The 25,835-nt window shown below is 43.2% G+C and overlaps 1 protein-coding gene across 1 annotated transcript in view; it reads right to left on the bottom strand.

Moving 5' to 3' along the window:
• The window catches only part of SUPT20H (SPT20 homolog, SAGA complex component), a 43,177-nt gene that overhangs the window by 15,025 nt on the left and 2,317 nt on the right, over window positions 1-25,835 (bottom strand). Inside the window, exons 2-12 of the mRNA XM_044285458.1 lie at window positions 24,263-24,402; window positions 23,367-23,526; window positions 23,170-23,226; window positions 21,080-21,151; window positions 16,466-16,623; window positions 14,683-14,715; window positions 10,848-10,965; window positions 10,660-10,765; window positions 7,013-7,168; window positions 5,513-5,819; window positions 926-1,080 (exon numbers count right to left, since the gene is read on the bottom strand). Coding sequence (XP_044141393.1) covers window positions 926-1,080; window positions 5,513-5,819; window positions 7,013-7,168; window positions 10,660-10,765; window positions 10,848-10,965; window positions 14,683-14,715; window positions 16,466-16,623; window positions 21,080-21,151; window positions 23,170-23,226; window positions 23,367-23,526; window positions 24,263-24,402 — 1,462 coding nt within the window. The remainder of the gene's footprint in view (window positions 1-925; window positions 1,081-5,512; window positions 5,820-7,012; window positions 7,169-10,659; window positions 10,766-10,847; window positions 10,966-14,682; window positions 14,716-16,465; window positions 16,624-21,079; window positions 21,152-23,169; window positions 23,227-23,366; window positions 23,527-24,262; window positions 24,403-25,835) is intronic.

The following is a 25,835-nucleotide window of genomic DNA, read 5'->3' as shown; positions in this document are numbered from 1 at the left end:
TGTCGGTCCTAGGCCTCGTGTACACAAACGTTTTTTTTTCCGTTTACATTCTGTTTTTTGCTTTCCGTGTACGGAAGGTACTCCGTATGCCTTCCGTTTCCATATCTCCGTTCCAAGATAGAACATGTCCTATTATTTTCCATATAACGGACAAGGATAGTGCTGTTCTATTAGGGGGAAGCTGTTCCGTTCCGCAAAAAACGGAATGTACACGGACGTCATCCGTATTTTTTGCGGATCCATTTTTTGCAGACCGCAAAATACTGAAAAAGCCATACGGTCGTGTGCAAGAGGCCTTAGTTGGCAACATTAAAAGAGTTTTCCTACCTTAGATATTTATGGAATATCCAAAGGATATTGTCTCCAGAACATGGGTCCCTACTGCTGTGAATGGAGAAGTAGCCACTCATTCGCAGCTCCCTCCATTCACATCCTATAGAAATAAATTGAGGTGGGTTAGCGGATCCCTGTTCCGAATATTTGTGAAAATGTCATAAATGTCTAACATGAGAGTACCCCTTCGGCTTTCAATCCCTGTGAGGTAAATATAATATTTTCAATGTATCTATATTTCAATAATAATTGCCTGTGATTATAAAAATTCATACCCAGGTTGTGCCCCACTGGAATGACCTGAGGGCCTTATACTAGTTCTCTGACAATATCTCAATTTCATGAATAAAAGTAAAGAACTAGTAATGCAATAAAATGACCCCCCCCCTATTTGTGATTTCAGTAGTTGACCTTTTCACAATACGGGTACTTCCATAGAAACGTACGCCGCATGTTACTTAGAATAGATAATAAAAAGCACTAAACAAATAAAATTAAAAACACAGTCACAATTTTGTTGTTAAAAAGTCTTAAGTCAAAATTTTGTAAGCACAAAAATATCGCCAAACCTCCACCAACAACTGATACTAACCTGCCTGAGAGGCAGACTGCATGGCAGCTGGCATTGTACCTGGCACCAGGCCTCCTGATGGTAAAATGCCACTCAGATTTATCCCTGCAGGGGTTATGGCACCAGTACTACACCCCAGCATGGTATTTGAGCCACTCATCAATGCCTGTGGGCCACTGTGGAACAGGAAAGAAAGTGAATTAATTGCTACAGAATTCCAGATGTTCCTCTTGTATACTGAGCTCTGGTTCTATGTGCTGCAAGGGCCGACTGGTGAAGAATCTTTTGGTAATTAACCATTGGAGTCGGATGTAAGGCGATGCCCTGCACTATGTATATTATTCTGTATACAACATACCAAAAGATACATTCAACATACCAGTACTGCCTATATCTTTCTTTCTTTTTTGTAATATTTGACTAACTGCGTCCTATAGTTTGTTTTGTGATCCTGATATTGTCCGAATCTGAATTTCAAACAGGACTGAATACCATCCATGAAAGGGAAACATAAACCACAGATAGAAAGCTATGGAAATCTGAGGAAAAAAAATGCAAATAGCAGTGGCAGAAATAATCATAATGATAATAAAAAAGAATAATAAAATGTATTAAAAAATATATATTTCTTTAAATTGATCAACCCCATAGGTAAGGCTACTTGTACACTGGCGTTTTGAATTCCGTTTGTGAGATCCGTTTCAGGGATCTCACAAACGGTTCAAAACGGATCAGTTCAGCCCCAATGCATTCTGAATGGATAAGGATCCGCTCAGAATGCATCAGTTTGCCTCCGTTCCGCTCTGGATGCGGAGCCAAACGGATCCGTCCTGACTTACAATGTAAGTCGATGGGAGCGGATCCGTTTTCACTGACACAATATGGTGCAATTGAAAATGGATCCATCCCCCATTGACTTTCACTGTAAGTCAGGACGGATCAGTTTTGAATTTGTTCTTCATAATGCAAACAGATCCGTTCTGAACGGATACAATCGTTTGCATTATAGGTGCGAATCCATCTGTGCAGATACCAGACGAATCCGCACCTAACGCAGGTGTGAAAGTAGCCTTACTCTGTTAACATTTAAGACAAGGTGTTGTATGGCTAGCTTGAATTAAAGGAGTTGTCTGGGCTGCAGATCGGCAGGGGTCCAACCAGCTTCCCCCATTGATCAACTGGTTGAGGCTGTGGCACTTGTATGATCAAAGCATCCTCTTCAATCTTTGCACTGCAGTTACAAGCTAAATGGTGTGAAGACAGTGTAATTAACGTGTCCTCTCCCATTCACTTGAAGACAGTGTGAAGACAAAGACTGAAGAGGATGCAGTGCTCCTACGAGGGATGTGGCCCCTTCAAACAGCTGATCAGTGGGGGGTACCGGGAGTTGGACCCTTGGAAATCGGATATTGATGACCTATCCTGAGGATAGGCCATCAATATCTATAACCCGGACATCACCTTTAGACTAGAAGAAATCAAGCCATACATGTTTCTAGGCCCTAGAATACCTCTAAAAAATATTAAGTTATGCGCTAAAAAAAAAAAAAAAAAATATCACAAATCTTGTAATGTTAATATTCAATGCGTTTGGTCCAAAGGCCTCAAATTGAAGGAAAATCACGCACTAACACAATAGATGTAGACATTATACATGGACTAAGCCCTCACTCTGATATGATAAAATCAGAGATTCTCAGCCAATACATTTTGATCAAAACACATCTGTGCCCGCCTACCAGTGCCAAGGTGTTCTCAGTCAGGCAGATCTTACTTTAAACCTACCTATACCATTGGACATCTACAGTCATGAGAGTAGACCCTGCACATATAGTGTGCTGCTCCTACCGTGTTTCCCCGATAATAAGCCCTAGTGCTATTCTGCAGGTTTTTAGAAATCGTCTTGAAATATAAGCCCTACTCCAAAAATAAGCCCTAGATACAGGCGTATTTTATTTTATATAAAGGGAAGGTGGGGGAAATGTGCGGGATGCAGCAGCTCAGGAGCGCTTACTAATGGCTCCTGAACTGCCATGAAACTGTGGGCGAGAAGCCCGGGCAGCGCAGGCTTCAGTGAATTAGCCTTCAGTGAAGCCGCCAGCCCACGCATACATCGCGGCACTAAGCAGTACCTGACGAGCAGGCTGGCGGCTTCACTAAATGCTAAATTATGCCAGCAGCTTCCCTTCACTTTCACGTTGGGCGGGCTCTCCCTGGTACCGTAGATTGCAGCCTAGGTCCCTTGGGTAAGGACAGCTCAGGGGCAGTATACGGTACCAGAATGAAAAATGTGTGGCAAATATGACTATAACCCGTGCAGTATATGGGTGCATTCCTATGGATGAGGGGGGGGTTATAGTCATATTTAATATAAACACTGTCCAGGGACTGTTCTGTAATTGGCATGTGTCCATATAAAATATGTTCATGGAGCCAAAATAAGCCCTAACCCTTTTTTCTGAGAAAAAAATAATATGAGACCCTGTCTTATTTTCAGAGAAACACGGTAGTTACCTCTGTGTGCCTCCGTTAGTCTATATATAATGTTTGCATCTATTGTGTTAGCGCATTATTTTCCTTGATTTTATAAATGTAGCTATGCACATCCGCATATTTACTATCATATCGTGCAGGATGTTTTTTTTTTATATCTTTCTCTGTGATTTTTGTTCTCTAATTGAAGGACCCCAGATTTTGTTGCTTTTATTATTGAATTTCAAATACACAGAACATTGAAAAACAATTAAATGGTCACTAACCCTTCAGCAAACTTTGCATAAATCAACAGTACAGGCAAGTATATGAAACTTTTTAACATATCTTCTCAGAGAAACATGCCTCTTTCTCCCTCTGGCAGCATTCGCCAGCCTTCTCTAGGCAGCATGTAATCTCATCCTTCGGTGAGCTGAAAGTCCCTCTTGTCTCTCAAGACAGAGAATGTTAGTTTTATTTTTCTCTGATAGGATATATCACAAAGTTTCTTATATTCACCTGTACTATTGACTTAGGCAAAGTTTGTTGAAATAACAGTGACCAAGTATAAACTTACTCTGAAAACAATACAGCACTAAAGAGAAGCAAAAGTAGCATGATGTAAAGCGCAGAATAAAGAGAAAGACGAAAGCAGACTGAAGAGCTTTGTGACGAGACAGGTCAAGGCCTGGCATATACTACCAAAGTAAAGGAACCAGACAGCATACATAAGTGCGGAAGATGTAAATGAAATGCAAGAATAAAAGAAACACTAAATAAGTAGAAAGAAAGATTGCTTTATTCTGAAAGGGAAGTAGTAAAAGTACTAAAAGTCTGAGGTAATAAAACGAGAAGAGAGACAACGTCAATTTTATTGATGGAAATGTATTGCTGCAGGACACACAATGTCTGTAGAAAAAGAAAGAATTATGTAGCGTCTAGTGGTAGTAAAGGCGTCAGTAGGGCATCCTAATAAAGTGCACTCACCTGGAGTATATAAAGAGTTGGAGGTTATAAAAAACAAACAAAAAACACAACATTTTACCCTCAAAACTGGGCCACTCTTATCCTTAGCCTGTGCCCAGTACAGCACTCTGGATTTAATACCAGATTTTGCCCATGTGCTCGCTCTGGGGGAGAATATAAACCAGAAGATCCCTTTTCTTAACCTACACACCACCCTATGTCTGTTGGTAACGTACATGAGCCATAATTGCTTTCATCATACTATAAACAAAATAACAAAAAATGTAATCTGTGTGCGTTACATTAACTTTAATGTTTCGGGTACTTGTACCCCGAATTTGGGTTTTTGCTTATTCTCCTGAACTGGTGACTTTGCACATTCATGTTCATATGTGCCCGCGTTGCTGAGAAATTATGCTTTAGTATATGCAAATTAGCCTCTAGGAGCAACGGGGGCATTGCCATTACTCCCAGAGGCTCTGCTCTCTCTGCAACTGCTGCACCTTCTGTACTTTGATCGACAGGGCCAGGTGTGATGAGGTTTTTACTGCCTGGTCCTGTCCAGGGCGCGGCAGTTGCAGAGAGAGCAGAGCCTTTAGGTGTAACGGCAACGCCCCCGTTGCTCCTAGAGGCTCATTTGCATATGATAAAACCTAATTTTTCTCAGCAATGCGGGCACATATGAACATGGGACCAACACAGATGTCTTCAGCTGCCAAGCGCACATGTAACAGGTCAGCAAATCTGCTGACAGATGCCCTTTAAGAGGATATGGTGACATAGAGTGTATGGCCAGGCATACATATGTTACAGGTGGAGTAACTAGGATCTAGATGACTCCAATCCTTAGGATTTCTAATAGCATCTGACCATACCTATTGGTGTCGGGTGGTGAGAAGCATGCGTTGTAAACGCGATAGTGGAGTTGAAAACTGAAGAAGCAGATAGGTTACCCAATATTCTGGATGTGTCAAGCAAATAGAAACCTGACCATCCAATCACCACAACTTTCAAGGTAAAAAGCTACCTACCTACTAGGTTACTATCTTACCTACTATATTACTGGTATCAACAAGTAACTAAAAAGTTAAATTTGACGGACTATTGTTTTATGCAAAAAAATGAATAAAATAAATAAAAAACTTGAGTACCGAAGTATAAATAACTTACCATCCAACTACATTGATGATATTAAGTCCTGCGGGGTTTGTCATGACTTGGGTGGAGGCTGTTCCAGTTGTTATAGAGGTTACCATGGTGGACAGCGGAATAGTCATTACAGGTAACCCCTGACTCAGAGACATTTGCTGTTGGGCAAACTGTGCTATCAAAGTAGGCTGTGAATTAAAACTTGAATCTTGGGGTGTGGGGGTTACAGAAGGAGTGAGAGAAGCGGAGGCCAAAACATCGGGTGGGTGCGGGGTCGATGTAGGGGTGTTGGTTGGTGTAGGAGTAGATGGTTTGGGAGTTCCGGATCCTGCTCATTGAGAGAAATAAAAAAGCACTAGTACAAAAACACAGATGTTAAAAATGGAAAATTAATTTAAAAAAAAGCAATATACAGTGTTATGCAATTATGTGCTGAGGCTGAGAATACATAACCCAAGATGTTCTAGAATCTTTTTCTTTTTTTTTTTTTTTTTTTTGTGTGTTTTTTGATGTTGGCGACACCTTATATTTTTGCTGAACAAAAAGACAGAAAGAAAACACCTTGTTAAGAGGTTGCAAATGCTTCAAACCCATTTAATGGCAAACAAATCATAGAATATAATGTTTCGTTAGTAAAGGCCACTAACTGGCAGATGAAGCAAACAGTTCCCAAAACAAAAACAAAAAGTCACTCATTTTTTGTTCATTTTTTTTTTTTAAAGTGACATTATTTTCCAAAATCATGTTCACACAATTCATGCAACTTCCAAAAAAAATAATAATAGATACAACCATGAAATCACTTCAACCCTATCATATTTAAAAAGCCAGTCTTGCCTGCAACACACAGCATTACAAACTGTTGGCTGACTTCAATGCAACCGAAATATTTAAAAAAAGATATAAAATAAAAAAATAAAAAATAAATCATCGCAATGACTTTTGGTCATTTTTGCACATGTCCAGCAGCTTTCATGCTCTCGTATAATACTTTTGAGGCAATTTAAAAATTATATATTAAAACATATTCAAGCGAGAGCGTTCAAAAAGTCAGAATGAACGATGCTGCACACGTCTATAAAACAACACAGCTCAAAAAGCTTAGTCCGAGATCTCTTTAAAAACAGCAGCATCTTAATATCAAATCGCCATACAAAAGGAGAAATGTCCCGCTTCCTTCTGTCACATTGAATGCCTGGTTTGCATTGCATATTTTTTTTTTAAAGCATGAAAAACACAAGTCATTATAGCATCATACGGTTATAAATACGTATACATAAAGGGTGCATACAGCAAAAAGGAAAAAAAAAAGTATATACTGTATATATAAAACATAAGGACAATTACATTAAACACAAATACACACAGTTAACAAGAACATATGGCTAGAAATTCTACAAGGCTTTTACAAGCATCGGAGCACACACGAGCACACACGTTGGCGTCACCAATCCAATAGAAAGAAGGGTTTTAATCTTGAGGCCTACGGAGATTTAATGGAGAATTTAGGTCGTGACTCACTTTGTGAAGAGCCAGCAGGTGACAATGCAGCGGGGGACAGCAGGCTGGCTTGGTTGACGTCAATAGACTGTTTACGAGAGATGCTGGGAGGTTTAGATGGCGGAGGAGTTGTGGATTTGAGGTGGCCACTTGACTGCTGGGGACTAAAAAGATTACCTGAAAATATTTAAGAATATTAGATGAGTGATGATGATCTTGGGTTGGGTTCAGATACAAAGAAATAAATCAAAAAAGAGCAGGCGGCACAGCTCGGTCACTCCTCACTCGATGGGACGTCCTCCGATACCCAGTCACACACCGTGTTAGTGGTGCTCAGCCAAAAGACTGAACAACTTGCATAGCTCTTGATTGTAGAAAATAAATGTAGACGGCACTCGCCACTGTCTAGAAGTTTCTTCTTTATTCCTCCATAGAGGTACAAACATACATAGGGCTGGGGCGGACACACATGTCTCAGAACGCTAGACTGTAGCGATGGAAGTGCGGTTGCGCGAAACGGCTGTCGCTACAGTCTAGCGTTCCGAGACCTCAGCCCTATGTATGTTTGTACCTCTATGGAGGAATAAAGAAGATACTTCTAGACAGTGGCGAGTGCAGTCTACTTTTATTTTCTACAATCAAGAGCTTCACATCTGCGTTCGCCAAATCTGCTGTTCCAACCGAGGAGTAGACTACAGGAATTACTGTATCTGGCACAGGTGGACATCTCCCCGGGTTCTGCCGAATGTCCCTTCACTATAATAGGATTTGTTGGGTTTCCAGCAGGTTCCCAACATGAACGGTGGCTTTCTGCCTGAAAAATACTGCACTTTTTTTCCCGTCAGAAAGCGGGCATTCTTGCCGGACACCTGACGGATCCAATTATAGTAAATAGGGATCTGGCAGGCCAGGAGGTGAATTACGGTATCCCCTCTTCTGCCGGACTGCAGGATTTACCAAACACAGATGTGGACGTGGCCTTAGAATCTAGGACAATAAATGCGTTATAGGAAGGCTCATGGTCAGAGCGCTACTTTGTAAGCAGGTGCAATGTCATGCGGCATCCTATAATATCATGGAAAGGACCACACAAAACAGGTGGGTTGTCAACGTAGATATAGAGAAGGACCGCAGCACGCTCAAGTCTTCAATATAAAGCTGTAATTTATTCACCAAAACAGTGCGACGTTTCAACCCCTACATGGTCTTTTTCAAACCATTTTCAAGCCGGCTTGAAAAAGACCATGGTAAGGTGGAAACGTTGCACTGCTTTGGTGAATAAATTACAGCTTTGTATTAAAGACTTGAGCATGCTGCGGTCCTTCTCTATATCTTGGATACTGGGGGTGCTACAAGCTGGTACCTATCACCGCTGGCACCACCACCTTCTAGATACAATTTTTCCGTGAGTGCTGCTACCACCTTTTTTGTATTTAAGGGCATAGATACTGTTGGTATGGCTGCAGTATGGGTTTTACACTTTCAACGCATCCTGCATCCAAGCCTGCATGCTGTTAGCCGGGATGTGACCACAGTCCAGCCGATCAGAAAGTGTGATGACATGTTAACCTAAGGGATAGGTAAGCTGATCATGGTGACATCACTGTGACCGACTATCCCGCTAGTCACCATATCCTCACCTTGGTGCGGACACCAGACATGACATGGGGGACCTGAAGAATGGCTGCAAGGGAATGGTTAAGAAGCCTAGGACTAGGCAATCTACTGTCAAGTCTGACAATTTTGGCTCAGTTTTTTTTTTAATCCATGGAAAACCTCTCTAAAGGCTTGAATCGCACATGCAGTTTTGAGGGGAAAAAAAGCCAGGAGTGGTTTCAAAAGGGAATCGGAAACATAAGATGACTTTTACTCCTGCTTCTTGCTGGATCCATTTCTGGACTTGGAAAAAAAAAAGCAAATTAAAGGGTACCTAAGCCTTCATGTCAAGCACAGACAATGCAGCGCTTCTTCCCCGAGTGACCTGCACCTTCTGCAGCAAGCAGATTACCGATTACTGTGCATTTTATTTGGACCCATACTGTGGAAGGTGCAGATCGCTCAGAGAAGAAGCTCTGCACCTTCCATGCGTGACGCGAAGGTTTAGGTACCTTTAAACTGCAAGTGTGATTCCATCCGTTTGGGTCATAGTCATTCCAAAGAATTTCATCTAGACATCTCAGAAGTTGTAACTGGTGGTGGTCCTGGCACAAAGACCTCCACCAGTCTCTACAATATAGGGTCTGTGTAAATCTATTTAGCTTCAAGTCTCATGCATATACAGCCGAGACTATATCCCAATATCATCGGACCCCCGCCGCCCTCCCAGTTGAGCCCAGGGAATTTATAATGTTATACCAGAACTGGGCAGGACAATAGCTTGGTGCAATTCTGACACTTCACTAGGAATGTCAGACGGGGTCATTTCCATCTTATTACAGTACAATATGCATATTCTGTATATATTTAGCCCTAAAAAGTATTAAGAAACATTATATAAAGTTTTTGGGAATACGTCTAAAATGAAATATAAAGCAAGTCTGCAGTAGGTCTTCATTAAGAATTTCCTACCGTTTTGTTTCTACAGCTCCTATGCAGACCTGTGCGTCTCCATGGTAACAGACCACCTCAAATTATTTTCCACTGGTCCCCTACTTTATGCTAACATACACTGGGTAGGACATCAAGAAGTAGAGGACAATGTGACTGCACATACAGTGTGTTTGTAGTCTGTAACCATGGAGACGTGGTCTGCCTAGAACCTGTAGGAACAACACAGTAGAACATTTTTAGTTAAGACTTATTGAAAAATTGCTTCACTTTTCGCTTTGGATGAATTGAGGGACTACAAAAAAACAAAACGCAAACAAAAAACTGTCTGTTGTGAAAGTGGACATAGCCTGTACATTTGCGATTACTATTGATATTCTAGATGTGCCTCGTAAGACTGGAGGTGGAAAACAATGGCAATAGACACCTCCTCTGACTGGAAACCACAGCGACCATCTTTTATTTTTTAATTATGTTCTTTAGGATTTGCATATTTTCCTTGAGGTATAAAAACCTTCTGTATTACTCTATAGAAGTGGCCTCCAACCTGCTGCAAACCACATCTCCTAGTCGGATGCTGTCCGGGCACACTGAGAGTTGTAGTTTTGTTAATGCTAGAGAGCCACAATTTGGAAACTACTACCCTTATATATGCAGGATAATGACCTGCATGTAAATTTTACTAACGGTTATGTAGATTTAAAGGAGTATTTGGGACACTCATGTATTACGGCTAGGTTATGCCACCTCTGGGACCCAAAGTGAACGGAAAGCAAGCTGCACACGTTCGGCCGCCCTATATTCATTGCTACTGGGATTCTGAAAATGGCTGAGTGCACGTACAAGAGAAGTGTGCCCTCCATTGACTTCGGGGGCCTGTTCTTGAGACAAAAGTGGGTTCCAGAGATGGGACCTGCACCTATATGACATTTATGGCTTATCCAATCGATATGCCATAAATGTCCCAGATGAGACAACACCTTAAAATCATTTTTTGTATGCAATTTTTTTTTTTTTTTTATCATCAAATGTAATTGTAGATAAAGGCAAATAAAAACAATAAGACCAATATATGATTTGTTTGAAAGGTCATTGATCAAAAAAGAAAAGATTTTTTTTACCAGAAGAACTGCTCCCAGAGTTGGAAGGAAGTTTGATGGGAGGAGGTCTGTGCTTCACTCCTTTTCCCAGCATCGAGGACTGGATGGAACCTGTGATGCCATCTGACTAAACAACAAAGACGAGGATAAAATGATGATTTACGAAGAACATGTAGACTGAGTAATCACAATATAAACTTGGCACATACCTCCATTTCCTTGCCTGGAGAGAGAGGATTTTGGCTTGACACCCCTCCTGCGTTGTAAGACATCTTCACCAACCCTTTGGATTCATTTTTGAATAAGTCCTGGTACTGACCTACCATTCTGTTGGGACACAATTAGACACTTTAGCTCCTGCAGCTGAAGGTGATCCAAGAATTGTTCCTATCCTATAAAGTGATGACACGTGGCCAGAGTATGCTATCACTTAATGACCGGTAAGGGTCCGACCTCTGGGACCATCAATGAGCCTGAGAATGAAGCGCTGCATCGCCTTCTAAATTTTCCATGCACAACGATGCCCTCTGCCACAAGGCTGTGAAGGGAAATTAGAAGGGGAGGCCCTTAACAACTACACTTAAAGGGGTTGTCCGGGTTCAGAGCTGAACCCGGACATATCCCCATTTTCACCCAGGCAGCCCCCCTGACTTGAGCATCGGAGCAGTTCATGCTCCAATGCTCTCTTTTGCCCTGCGCTAGATTGCGCAGGGTAAAGGCATTTTCCGGAGTTCCAGTAACGTACCGGGCTCTGCCAGGAAGCCTGGTGACGTCAGCGGCACTGATGGGCGGGCTGTGAAACGGCTAGGGCAGCGCTAAAGCACGCCCATCAGAGCCGGTGATGTCACCGAACACAAAAGAGCCCTTGCCCTGCGCGATCTAGGGCAGGGCAAGAGAGCGCATTGGAGCAGGAGATGCTCCGATGCTAACATCAGGGGTGCTGCCTGGGTGAAAATATGGGTATGTCCGGGTTCAGTTCTGAACCCAGACAACCCCTCTTTAATACATAGAGTCTATCATCCACCTGTTTTCTAATGTAGAATTTGAGTGAGAGATTAATCTTGATGTGTCAGATGCTCTGCAACACGCACTGACTTGATTATTTTGCACCTAACCGGTGTTAGGCGACTTTTGGGAAGATGTACTGACTCTGCTGCAGGCGATATAACAAGTGTCCATTCTAGCACTGTCATTAAAAGCAGTGGACACCTTTGGAGGCAATTTTTTTAAATTATTGTATTCCTCTCATTTTTGGCTAAAGATAATTTTTTTCAATTGCTCTTTAATAAAATAAAATTCAACAGCCTTTACTTTTCAGTTCACCTGCAGATCTGAGAGCTGTTATAATAGTTCAATCTATAGTCCTTATCTCTAAAGTCTTGACAGCTCATAGACACCCATTTAAACTAAACGGTTAGGCCACTTTTAGATGAGCGTAAACACACTCCATGTGGGCGCCTGAATTCCTGAAGTGAACTCTGCTCCTATGACCGGATTGCACTGTATTATAATGCTGTGTGTCTCTGCCCAACCTCAGCTGTAACGATTTGTACTCGCATAATACAGTCAGAACAAATCATTACAGTTGAAATCCGGCAGAGACACACAGCATTATAAATCCTAACAATGCGGTGCGGTCTGGTGAAAGGAGTGAATACGCTTGTCTGAAACTGGCCACATCAAACTGAGTGTTTATGAGCTGTCAGGAGTTCAGAAATAAAAGGTTACTGATCGTGCCCTCAGAGCAGGGGGAAGCGATAGTCTACAGATGCACTAAAAAGTGAAAGCTGTAGAGGAAAAACGGTTGAAAATTTTTAATAAAAAACAAATTTTAGCCCAACTGAGAAGAAAATAAGAAAAAAAAAAAGAAAGCCCACAAAGGTGTCCATAACCTTTACTTTGAATATTAGGTTATTTAGATGACATACTCTCTGATGAATTATCTAAACTAGCCATGCCAAAAAACGTATTGCCTCATGTTGGCTACATTCCCTCGCCCCCTCTATTATAGAATGAAAGTGACAAAAGTAACCATCTGATATATTATATATATAAAAATAAAAAAAAGGATTCTTTCAAAAAAGAGGATCGCCCAAAAAATCTGATTGCCAGTGGATGGCTTACACCCAGGCCTAGTCGGTAAGCTGCTTCTCAGGTCCTACATTTTACACAGCGTCAAATGTATTAGACCTCACGTACGTATTTTTCATCTGTGCGTTTCTATCCTATTCTTATATTGCACCAAGAATAGAATCTTTTCTATGGATGGGGAGGGAGAAATATGCGAAATACGGGCGGGAGGTATTCGCATTTTCCATATCAGTTTTTTTTTGTGGATTGAAATATGAATACGTCTGCTGGATCTTAAAAATCGATAAAAACTAGAGGAGGGGATACCCTGGTAAAGAAAATGTGTCTCCAAATTTTTTTTCTGCCAGTTAAAACCAGAGAACAATACATACTTTTTTCTAAGGCTACTTTCACAGGTGCGGATCCGTCTGGTATCTGCACAGACGGATCCGAACCAATAATGCAAATGCTTGTATCTGTTCAGAACGGATCCGTTTACAATATTCTTTTAAAAAAAGTCTAAGTCAAAACGGATCCGTCCTGACTTACATTGAAAGTCAATGGGGGGCGGATCCATTTTCAATTGCACCAAATTGTGTCAGTGAAAACGGATCCGTCCCCATTGACTTACATTGTAAGTCAGGACGGATCCGTTTGGCTCCGCATCGCCAAGCAGCCTTTTGGTGCCCGCATCCAGAGCGGAATGGAGGCGGAACGAAGCCAAACTGATGCATTCTGAACGGATCCTTATCCATTCAGAATGCATTGGGGTTGAACTGATCTGCTTTGAACCGTTTGCGAGATCCCTGAAAAGGATCTCACAAACGGAATTCAAAACGCCAGTGTGAAAGTGGCCTTAGCTGTTTTTATTTGCAGATAGATAAGATTTGTATCACCTAATGTGAATGGTGGATCCTGTCCTATCTATACACAGAGGTGATATCATTACAGGCAGGGTTAGAATGACAGAAAAGCAGGTAACTACAGTAAAGTGATCTGTACAGACCAAGAACTGGTGCCTGTTATAAGACTTGGGGCTCAAGTCCGTTTTTCACCGTTCCGTTGTTCCATATCGGAGCCATTTTTCTCTCTGATTTAAGTCCTCTTCCGTTCTGTTATTGCACAAAACAAATCCGTATGGTTTCCATATTTGATCCGTTTTTTGCGGATCGTATACAGAAACAGTAACTTATAATTCACCAAACACAAGAGCAATATGGGCTGGGGATAGCATTACTACAGTATGGATCCGCAAAATACGGATGAAATACTGATGACATACGGATGTGTTCTGTAATTTTTTCGGACCCATTGACTTTAAGGGTCCATTCACACGTCAGTGTGCATTTTGCAGATCCACAAAACACGGACACCGGCTATGTGCGTTCAGCATTTTGCGGACCGCACATCGCCGGCACTTAATAGAAAATGCCTAATCTTGTCCGCAATTGCGGACAAGAATAGGACATATTACATTTTTTCGGGAATGTAATTCTGGATCTGGGCAGCACATCGTCCGGACCCATAGAAATGAAAGGGTCCGCAATTCTGTTCCGCAAATGTGGAACAGGAATGCACAATGAGTAATTTCTGTATTTTCTACAGCCCCATTGAAGTGAATGGTTCCGCATATGGTCCGCAAAATAAAAGGGAACGGAAGCGGAAAGAAAATACGTTCGTGTGCATGAGCCCTTAGTGGCAGTAAGAAAACTGTAGGATTTTGACTTAGAAAATTAAACATAAGATCAGCAAAAAATTATTAAAAAATATGTTAAATATAAAAACATTAACAACAGGTCATTCCCTTTAAACCAAAGCTGCAGAGGAACCTCCTGATCATAAGTGGTGGCATCAATTTATGAGATGAATATGGTAGAATATGGGACTTAAACAGAAAATGACTGCAACTGAAAACCTCACTGCTGCGAATCCCAAGGACATGCAATTAACGCAAAGCAATAAAAGCGCACTTACCTATCAATATCGGTTTTAGCTCCAATAAGAAATCTAAGAGGGAAAAAAAAGAATTGTTATAAAAATGGAAACACCAATGTATAACCAGAATGCTATTAGCTAAACAGCACAAGATTTTTAAAGCCCACCGGTTAGACTACGGTTATGTCTTGCTGATATATGGACCATTCTATGTTGTGGGTGGAAAATTCCCATCCCATTTAAAGGTCATCTGTCAGCAGATTTGTCCCTATGACACTGGCTGACCTGTTACATGATCTGTGTTGGTCCCATGTTCATATGTGCCCACATTGCTGAGAAAAATGATGTTTTAATATATGCAAATGAGCCTCTAGGAGCAATGGGGGCGTTGTCATTGCACCTAGAGGCTCTGCTCTCTCTATCACTGCTGCAAACTCTGCACTTTCATTGACAGGGCCTGTCAAAATGCATGCTTGACATAGGACCCCCAAAACGTAGGTACATGCTTGCTAGGCACCACATGTGCTGAACCTGAGATGGACCCTATGCACACAGGACTTTGTTGCTAGCCAGGAGTCATTGTTGTATGCACTAGAATGTGAAGTATTTTTTATAAACAAAACATAAAGAAGGTGCGTTTGTTACTCGGAGTCTGAATTGGAGTCGAGTTGGGATATAAAAGTTTTTGCACCACTGTGGTCCTGTTGTGCGATTAAGGTTTATGCCACTAACTATATGATTTGATTGAGTCGTCATTGATTTACTACTAATTGGCCATTTTTACATTTTATATTAGACTAGCTGAAGGACCCGGCTTCGCACGGTATATTTCATCTATTTCATTCAATGTTTGTGTATGTCGTTAAAAGATATTGACAGTATCCACTATAACAGTGATATCTACAGCACCCCACCCCTCAACACTGTGCCCCCCACAGTGCCCCGCCACTTAAAAATGGGCCCTCCATAGAAGCACATCCCCTTACCTTTGACCTTCACAGTAGCCCGCCCCTTTAACAGTGAGTTTCACAGCACCCCACAGCGCCCGCCCCTTTAACTGTGACCTCCACAGCGCGCGCCCCTTTAACTGTGACCTCCACAGCGCCCGCCCCTTTAACTGTGACCTCCACAGCGCCCGCCCCTTTAATGCTAGGGCTACACGACGACATTTTGTCTCAACAATTTTTATAATGATAGTCTATGGTGTTGCACTGTGACAGGTGACATGCTGCGACCGCGACACGACAGTCACAAAAAATCCATCCAAGATGGATTTTTCTGCGACTGTCGTGTCACAGCATGTCACTTGTCACAGTGCAACACCATAGACTACCATTATATAAATTGTGGTGCGACATCAATGTCGCTCGACACATGTAGCAGTGTAGTTGTGCCCTATGTGTCTGTCGCGCGACGCATGTCGTCGTGTAGCCCTAGCCTAAAGCTGACCTACAGCAGTGAAGAAAAATGGCTGGGTTGTTATGGAAACCTGGAGTAAAACTGTGTGTATGTGGAGACTAAGAACCTGCAAGCTTCTATTGGCTGATAAAGGGCATGTGACCGTGTGTATGGCAGTTGGGATATGAAGAGAAAGACTTGCAGGCTTCTATTGGCTAATGCAGGTCATTTTTGGGGAATATCTCAGGAATGTACCGTCCTAGAGAGCTGTGACCCCACAAGATTTCTTTCCAGTTAGCAAGGGATGTGTATACCAAGTTTCGTTGAAATCGATGGTTGCGTTTTTTGAGTGATCGCGGAACATACATACATACATACACAGTACACACGTCGTTCATATATATATATGATGGATTAAACTCACTGAGAATGAGGGCTGTGGAAGGCATCTTCTTCATCGGCTGTAGAGCTCTGCATTTTACCATAGTACAAAGGATTTCCTACATTCTGAAAGATGGTTAACTTTGCCTTCTGGAAAGGAGCCCCGTTTTCACATTCAAAGATATACTCCTCTTTTGATTCCTGTAAAGAATAAATAAAATTAAAGAGGTTGCCTGGGATTAACATGAAACTCAGCGCCTTAGGGCTCATGCACACGACCGTATGCCCTCCGAGACATGCGGCCCATATGATCCGGATCAGTCTCACAAATGCATTGAAATACCGGATCAGTCTCTCCGGTGTCATCTAGAAAAACGGATCCGGTATTTATATTTTTTGCATTTTTAAAAGGTCTGCGCATGCGCAGACCAGAAAACCGGATCCTTTTTGCCGGAACAAGTAATGTCGGATCCGGCACTAATACATTTCAATGGAAATGAATGCCGGATCCAGCATTCTGGCAAGCTGCGATATTTTCCCTGTTCAAAAAACGTAAGAGGGACTGAACTGATGCACGGATTACTCTCCATTCAGAAAGCATTAGGATAAAACTGATCAGTTTTTTTTACGGTATTGAGCTCCTGTGACGGAACTCAATACCGGAAAAGAAAAACGCTAGTGTGAAAGTACCCTTACTGTAGATAATAGTCCGAAATCGGGTGACAGATTCTCTGTAAAGCTAATCTCTCACCAGGACAATGAACTATTATCTGTAGTAATACATGAATAGTACTTCAGATAAGGAGCAGAGTTTTTATTTACCTACTGCCCCCCATTCCCCTGTCGTCAGGACTGCTGTGCTAACAAAATAGAGAGGACTCCTGGGTGCATGCACAGCAGTCCTGACAATGTACTCAGTGCTGACAGAATGAATGTGGGGCGAGAAGGAAAACAAGAAATTGTGATCCAGACTCCCTAGATGCAGTACTGCAGATGATAGTCCAAGATCACGGCGACAAATCCTCTTTAAAGGGAGTCTGTCATCAGAAAACGCATTTGACACTGTACCACATGAAAGGTTAGTATATACAATGAGAATGCTCGGACTGGGAGAAAACGTCTGTATGTGGGTAAGTAACTGGCTCAGTGATAGAAAACAGAGGGTGGTTATTAATGGTACACACTCAGATTGGGTCACTGTCACTAGTGGGGTACCTCAGGGGTCAGTATTGGGCCCTATTCTCTTCAATATATTTATTAATGATCTTGTAGAAGGCTTGCATAGTAAAGTATCAATTTTTGCAGATGACACAAAACTGTGTAAGTAAGGCTACTTTCACACTCGCATTTGGTGCGGATCCGTTATGGATTTGCACAGACGGATCTGTTCAGATAATACAACCGTCTGCATCCATTCAGAATGGATCCATTTGTATTATCTTTAACATAGCCAAGAAGGATCCGTCTTGAACACCATTGAAAGTCAATTGAGGACGGATCCATTTTGTATTGTGCCATATTGTGTCAGTGAAAACAGATCCGTCCCCATTGACTTACATTGTGCGTCAGAGCGGATCCGTTTGGCTCAGTTTCGTCAGACGGGCACCAAAACGCTGCAAGCAATGTTTTTGGTGTCCGCCTCCAAAGCGGAATGGAGCGGATCCTTATCCACTCAGAATGCATTAGGGCAAAACTGATCCGCTTTGGACCGCTTGTGAGATCCCTGAACGGATCTCACAAACGGAAAGCCAAAACGCCAGTGTGAAAGTAGCCTAATTAACACAGAAGAGGACAGTATACTGTATACATGTACTACAGAGGACAGTATGCTGTATACACGTATTACAGAGGACAGTATGCTGTATACACGTACTACAGAGGACAGTATGCTGTATACACCTACTACAAAGGACAGTATGCCATATACTAGGGGTGGGCGATATAGGCGATATGCGATATAAATTTGTGCCACGATATGGATTTTGTGCATATCGCCTATATCGCTGGACCGCGATATGACCACGGAGGCGGAGCGGTAGTGAATGATCGCGCTCTCGGCGCACACCATGTTCTCCTGAGCCGGCACAGTGGAGAAAGAGGGAGTCCCTCCCTCCCTACTGTGCGCGGCTGCCGCTGGCCACCAATAAGAACAGAGTAGGAGGAGGAGGGGAGGGACTGTGGCCACTGCGCCACCAATGAATGCCTGAATACCAACGTAGCGTTCATGTGCCGGCCATATCCCGGCCCCTATGACTGCAAGCTGCGATCCGCCGCAATTAAATCGGGGTAAATCGCGCGGATCACAGCGTCCTGCCAGAGGTCGGGTGCCGGGAATGTGCTTCAGTCTCTGCATTGGTGGCAGTGGGCAGTTCCGATCGGAGCCCCAGCAGTGTAATGCTGGGGCTCCGATCGGTTACCATGGCAGCCAGGACGCTACTGAAGTCCTGGCTGCCATGGTAGGTTAGTGAGCAGCATTATACTCACGTGCGCCGTGGCCGCTCCTTCTTCTGTCTGTGCGGCGCATTGCTAATGCTTATGGCATTAGCAATGCGCCGCACAGACCTATGAGAAGAAGGAGCGCCCGGCGGCCACGACGCACGCGAGTATAATGCTGCTCACTAACATACCATGGCAGCCAGGACTTCAGTAGCGTCCTGGCTGTCATGGTAACCGATTGGAGCCCCAGCATTACACTGCTGGGACTCCGATCGGAACTGCCCACTGCCACCAATGATGGGGAGGGGGGAGGGGGACCCTGTGGCCACTGCCACCAATGATTAATACTGGGTAGGGAGGGGGGGGTGGGTTTGAGTTACCAGAGGGGGCCGGTAAGAGGGAGAGGCTGGGGGGCTGATCAGAGGCTTGGGGGCTGCTCAGAGGCTGGCTGCCATGGTCAGCTCCCTGCAGTTGTGTGCACAAAGCACAGGGCAGCAGGGAGTGTGTAAAGTCCTTAATTACCCTAATAGAGCTCTATTAGGGTGAATATGACAAGGGTTCTAGCCCTTAAGGAGGCTAATAGTTATTAAATAAAAAGTAACTTAAAAAAAAAAAAAAAAAAAAGAAGTTTAAACACCCCCCAAATATAGAAAATAATATATTTCACATATCGCACATGCTTAAAATTATATACTGTACTGTATACACGTACTACAGAGGGCAGTATACCGTATACACGTACTACAGAGGAGTACTTCTGAATGATAAAACACTGGGTAACACTGACAAATGTAAGGTTATGCACAGGAGAAGGAATAATGTAAGTCACCCGTACATACTAAATTCTAAAACACTGGGTAACAGTGACAAATGTAAGGTTATGACCATACCATACTTATTAACATAGTTGTTGGTAAATTCAAGGCATGGTAGTCTGCCTTCCGGAAAGCCATAAACCCACCTGGAACCACTCACTTACTTATAGCCTAGGACAACCCAAAATTTGCTGGGGTGGTCTCTGAAATTAGGGACAGTCCCTGGGAATAAAGGACTGTTGGCAACTATGCCACACACAGATGGGGCAATGTGGTCCACGTTTTCTCATTCATTTGAATGAACGCGTCAAAGACAGAGCATGGACTGAATTTTCTCTGCATGGACTGATGGTGAATGGACCTATTTAATTAAATGGGTCAATGTTCAGTCTGTGTACTGTCTATTATATAGCCAGACAGCACTCTGAAGAGGACACAGCCCATCTGAAAGGAGACCATTTTGACCAGATTTCCCCTCTCCTGACATGGCTTTTTCAGCAACCACTTGTAATCCCCATGTAAGAACAATTCTGGAGCATCTATTCATTATGACTATATGATGTTTGATTCCTATACTATTCCTGATAGAAGTTATGAATGAATTGCCAGAAGTTAGCAATGAAGTTCCAGATGGTAGTTACAAGTTGGGGGGGGGGGGGGGGGGGTCTAATTAGCGCTGCTATGCAAGAACACACCCCCAACTGGTAACACCCATCTGGACCTTCATTACAGACTACTGTCATTCCTAACTTCTAGCAGGAGTAATAGAGGAACGACACAACATACAGTCAGGGTAGATGCTCCATAATTGTCATTATAAGGACTCATACACGCGATCATTTTTGAGGATCGGATGCAGACCCACTAATTGCAATGGGGCCACAAGAAATGTGGACAGAACACCATGTGCCGCCCGCATTTGCACATTTGTCCCGCGGCCCTGCAAAGGAGATAGAACATGTCCTATTTTTGTCCGTTTTGCAGACAAGGATAAGACATTTCTATTAAAGTGAAAATGGCAGCAAGCACTCGGCCTGGATTCGTGTTTTGCAAATCTGCGATTTGCAAACCGCAAAACACATACGGCTGTGTGTATGAGGCCTAAAGGGGATGCAAAGAGTACTGAAACAGACATTTCAGGAGAGGTGACAGCTCCTCTTTAAATTGTAAGAATTTTTATAGCCCTCGTGTTATCCCATAGGACCGGTGAGTGACCCTATGAAACATACAAAGTGTCAGGCTTACATAGCAACTACAGCTGCCAGAAACACCGGTCACATAAAACAGGTGACGTGACTGGAAGGGAACGTGTCTTTTCTAATGCTCTACTAAAAGGCTTACACATGCCCTGCATTACCACCAGTAGTAAAATAAACACTGGCCAGAAAAGGGATGGAATTACTTACATCTGCTGGCCAGACCGTAGGTTGCGAGTCATCAAGTTTGATAGATTTTTCCACTTTTGCATATTTTTCAACCTGAAAAAAAGACAGACAAGAACCAATTAGGCTGTGACTTTAAATGACGGGCAGAACTTTCAGAACGATAATCCAATCATACGGATACAGAGCTATTTAGGTGTCAAAAAGTGCAATTGATTCTTCTCAAGCGTTACATGAAATTAGTCATTAAAGGGCTCTAGGAATATATAAATGGTGCCTAAAGCATATTAAGCACACTTAAAGGGGTTGTCCCACAAAAACATTCTGCAGTTTTCAAATCAGTACCTGTATCTGAATACTTTTGTAATTGCATGTAATAACAAATGTGCTATTTGTATTGCGCCACCTGCTGGTTGTTTTTTTTCTTATTTCTTTGTCCGGCTCACTGAGATGGCTGCACATGCTCAGTTTCATTCTTCAACTGCCCCCTGAGCTGTGATAGGGAGAGCTTAGACACGCCCCCTGAGCTGTGATAGGGAGAGCTTAGACACGCCCCCTGAGCTGTGATAGGGAGAGCTTAGACACGCCCCCTGAGCTGTGATAGGGAGAGCATGGACACACCGCCTGAGCTACAGCAGAAAAGACACTTCCCCTGAGCAGTCAGCTTGATATAAATCTAGCAGATCAATGAATGGGGGGATCTCTGGATTCATGTGAGATACAGGGCTGAGATGCTTATGTATTATATGATGTCCATTTTTTTGTTTTTTCAATAATGATGGGACAACCCTTTTAAAGGGAACCTGTCATGGTGTACATGGCACATTCTATACTGCAGGAGGAACTGAGCAGAATTATATATAGTTTTGTGGAAAAAGATCAGAATAACTTCATTTAAAGGGAGTCTGTCACGAGGAAACAGCCCAAGCCTGTCTCTTCTCCTGCTCCAAGTACCTCCCCCTCAAGCCCCAGCTCCCTCCTCTCTGCTTTCAGCATCATCAATGCCCTGTAAACCGGACGGATCTGTTATGCAGGCCATAGACTTCTATTATGACGGAACGAATAATAGAAAGCCTCTAAAGGCATTCTGTTAAGCAATCCGTCATGGAATTGCGTTATGGTCCGTGGAAACCATCCATAATCCATAACGCAGTTCAGTAAATACCACAACACAAACCCGTACACAAACTTTAAAATATGAAATTCGCTCATCCCTAATAAATACCTACTGAATTCAATTGCATCGACCTCCTCGATGATACAGTTTCATACTGAGGTAGTATTTTGTGCTGCACTGTGGTATGTGGTTCTGCTGGGGCGGTATTTTGTACTGTACTACAGTATCACTGGTCCCTCCTATTTCTGATGTGTCGGCCTACATGTTTTGGCCCTGCCTACTTGTGTTGCCCCGCCTTCTGTCCATTTGGACCACTCCACAACATAGGGCCACTTTTAGATTTTTTCCAGGGCCACTAAGTTCCTAGCCCACCCCTGTCCACGTCCTGCAGTCTGTCCAGGCCTGCGCACCACAGTACAACCTGAGGGCACTGGCCTCACTGTATGTACTGCGCATGTGCTGCTGAAGTTGTTACTGCAAGACCACCAGAATTGGAAATCCATCTCGGCAGTCCTACAGTGAAGCACTGCCCACCTATACACGTAGTTGTTCAAATCTAGGTTGGCATGTGAATATTCATATAGTCTAGACTGGCCAATGGGCATACAGCTGTCAATTTAAGCTTGGTTCTGTTCACCTCTGCATTGGAGGCTGCATCAGAAACAACCACAATGGGACTAGACGTGCCCCATCATAAGTCAATTGAGTCCATTGGTGACCCCGGTGTTCATTTGTCTTACTTCATGACAGCGTCTCACTATTCTGCCAGCCAGTAGCAAGAGAAATCTGACAGTAGGGAATGCAGTATTATAGGAGCGGGATCTGACAACAGTTGTTACGTCCCTTCCCCCGCTCTTGTGGGCGGTTTATATAATGCATTTTATTCAGCAGCCGTAGACAACAGCACAGGTGTGAAAAAATAAATAAAATCTCAATCTAAAATCTGTTGCAATGATAAAATACAGCGGCAAGGCTGGAGGGTCCCAGGCTTACTTACATCCACTTCAGAGGGTACGGCAAGGGAGCAAGGATTTTGTTTCCATAAGTCGACGTACTAGAAGAGAACATATCCATTAAAAGAAGGGTCAGTCATATCATAGAGCGGTCAGTCATATCATAGAGCGGTCAGTCATATCATAGAGCGGTCAGTGATGTCAAACCGCACACAGTCCTGTTAAGCACCAATGGACTTACGTTTCCAGTTTTGGATATTTTTAGATCAAACTGAGGTTGCGAGGCTTTCCTTTCCTTCCTCTTGTGTAGATAATCGAGAAGACTGAGCTGCGGTGGGATAGGGCAGTTGGATAATTCCTGCTGCCTGTTCAGAGCCGGTCTGGAGAATCGCTTCAGACACCTGAAATATAAGAGCAGAGTAAGCGATAGGGACCGACGGGAATCATTAGCCAGGAAATGCAGAAATTCTAGAAAAATTCCATTTCTAATACAACATTTATTTCACGAACACAAACCCCCCTACTTGACCAGACCCGTAAGGAGAAGCCCCCAAAAGGCTGGAAAAGAGGAAATATGACAGCTGCCTTCTGAAAGCATCGACCACCGGCCATGCGATTGCTAGGATCAACTGAGGCAGTAGCACTGCTATGGAGACTGAGAGGATGAGCATTTGTGCCCACTGTATGCAACAGATGCATCACTTTGTGTTGCTGCTTAAGGTGGATTTACACGGTACAATTATTGGGCCTTCCTGCGAACGCTCGTTCACGACAATGTGCCCCTGTGAAGGTGCAACACCCGATGAACTGCTAACTTATCATTACTGGGCACCAGACTGTGCTGTCTAAACAGCGATCTGCCGCCCGGAAACCATGGAGCTGTATGAGGACGAGCGATCGCAATAATGACCGCTCATACTGTGGAAGTAAATGCAGCGCTTCACCCCCACTGAGTGAGCAGCCGAATGTCGGGAAGGAACGCTTGCTCCCCGACAATCTGCTTCTGCTCGGCTCATGTAAATGCACCTCAACTCTGCAGCACTGTGTTTTCATGGCCCCCTAGTGGCCGGTGTAAAAACACGCATCGGCAGTCGTTAAGGGGTTAAAAACTGTAACTCAGCAAGACAGAGTGCTCACCGCTTCATGGGACCAGTGTTCATCTTCTGTTTGTTGTACAGCAGGCGGTTTGTAGTGCAGGCGACAGATATCGACGGGTCAAGGCATAGCGGTTCGGCAGTTGCCAGAATAAGTTGGCTCTCCAATTGCAACTTGTCTTCCTAGATGTGGATACCAATGGAGTATTTAGTGGCAGAAAAACAATTTAATATCAGGATATGCCTTAGTATATTGACACCATCATTAAAAATATAGGGGGTCATTTATTATACTGAAATACGCCTATATTAGACATATTTTAGGCGCAGATAGCGGCACAACAGTCAGTTGCACCGCTATCTGCGACTTCTCCCCGCTCACGCCACACCCACAATTTTAGACCTGCCGTGAGCTGGGAGGAGTCAGGAGGAAGAAGCCGGCCGGCCCGTCTCATTCACCATTTTCTATGCCTGGTTCAGGTGTAGAAAAAGGTCTAAATGTAAGAAAGCTCGGAAGCGGTCATGCTGCCATGCCTTGCTTTAACCTTCTTATAAGATTGTGGGTACAGTAGAGATGGCCAAGCTCGCTGGCGTGTTTCTGTGTATCCAATAGGCTTACATCCATTGTCAGGACTGTGGGGGTCCCAGTGGTCTGGCACTAATCAGATATCAAACTAATATACTAGAAACTTACTTCATCTAGTGTTATCGGCGGGTTTTACCAGATAATTTTGGCACGGACAGCCGGACCAAAATGTCATAGAAAACCCACAGCGTCCTTTCTGCTCCCCCATTCATTTCAATGGGAGGCAGCCATGAGGATTGCGGATCGGCGCTTGAAGCTGCCTCTAGACCCGAGAACGGACATGTCCCTTCTCGATGCAGCCATTGCTTTAAGGCGCTGCTCAGCGATCAAAATGAATAGGAGGTAGAAAAGATGAGGCCGCGGTAGGTTTTTGGCAAAGTTTTGCTTTTTGTGTGCTTCTATGAAACCATACGCTAAAGTAAGCAATGTCAATAACATTACACTGGGAATTTATACGGCCCCCTAACATATTATTTGGATCGAACACCTTTACAACAGACATAACTTGAAGGAGAAAACTGTACTTATTTATTGCACCTCAAAAACTTAGCCCTTTTAGTGGCACACCCCTTTACCCCGAGATCTGGCATGAATCTACTGTCAAAGGATTGGCACAGTAATTGCTCCTGACGTATGCCATATGTCTGTGTGTGTACACCGGTCTAGCTGCACATGTGTGCTGAGGGCTCATAGCCAAGAAAAATGTAGAAGTCATTGTCGCAGGGCATGAAGTGAACAGGAAAAACATGACACTAGCCAGACTCTAGTAACCAGCTAGTCCTCCCTTCAAATAGTAAAAAATATAAATTAGTATTGAGGTTTAGGTTCTCCACCGTCAGGTAACTTTAATATATTAACCTGCAAACGCCCCCATACAACTGTGACGCTTCCTTTTGTCTCCGTGTCATCAAATATCCAGATTTATGCCAATCCACAGAATAAAAGTAAGAAAATGAAATGTTGTCTTGGTCTTAGAGTCGGTGAGGTGAACAATGCATCTCAATTTTAACCTATTATGCTCCATATATAC

Source organism: Bufo gargarizans, chromosome 3, assembly GCF_014858855.1.
Source record: "Bufo gargarizans isolate SCDJY-AF-19 chromosome 3, ASM1485885v1, whole genome shotgun sequence".
Lineage (NCBI taxonomy): Eukaryota > Metazoa > Chordata > Amphibia > Anura > Bufonidae > Bufo > Bufo gargarizans.
Note: the sequence above shows the minus strand (reverse complement) of the source record. Positions and strands in the feature narration are given on the sequence as shown.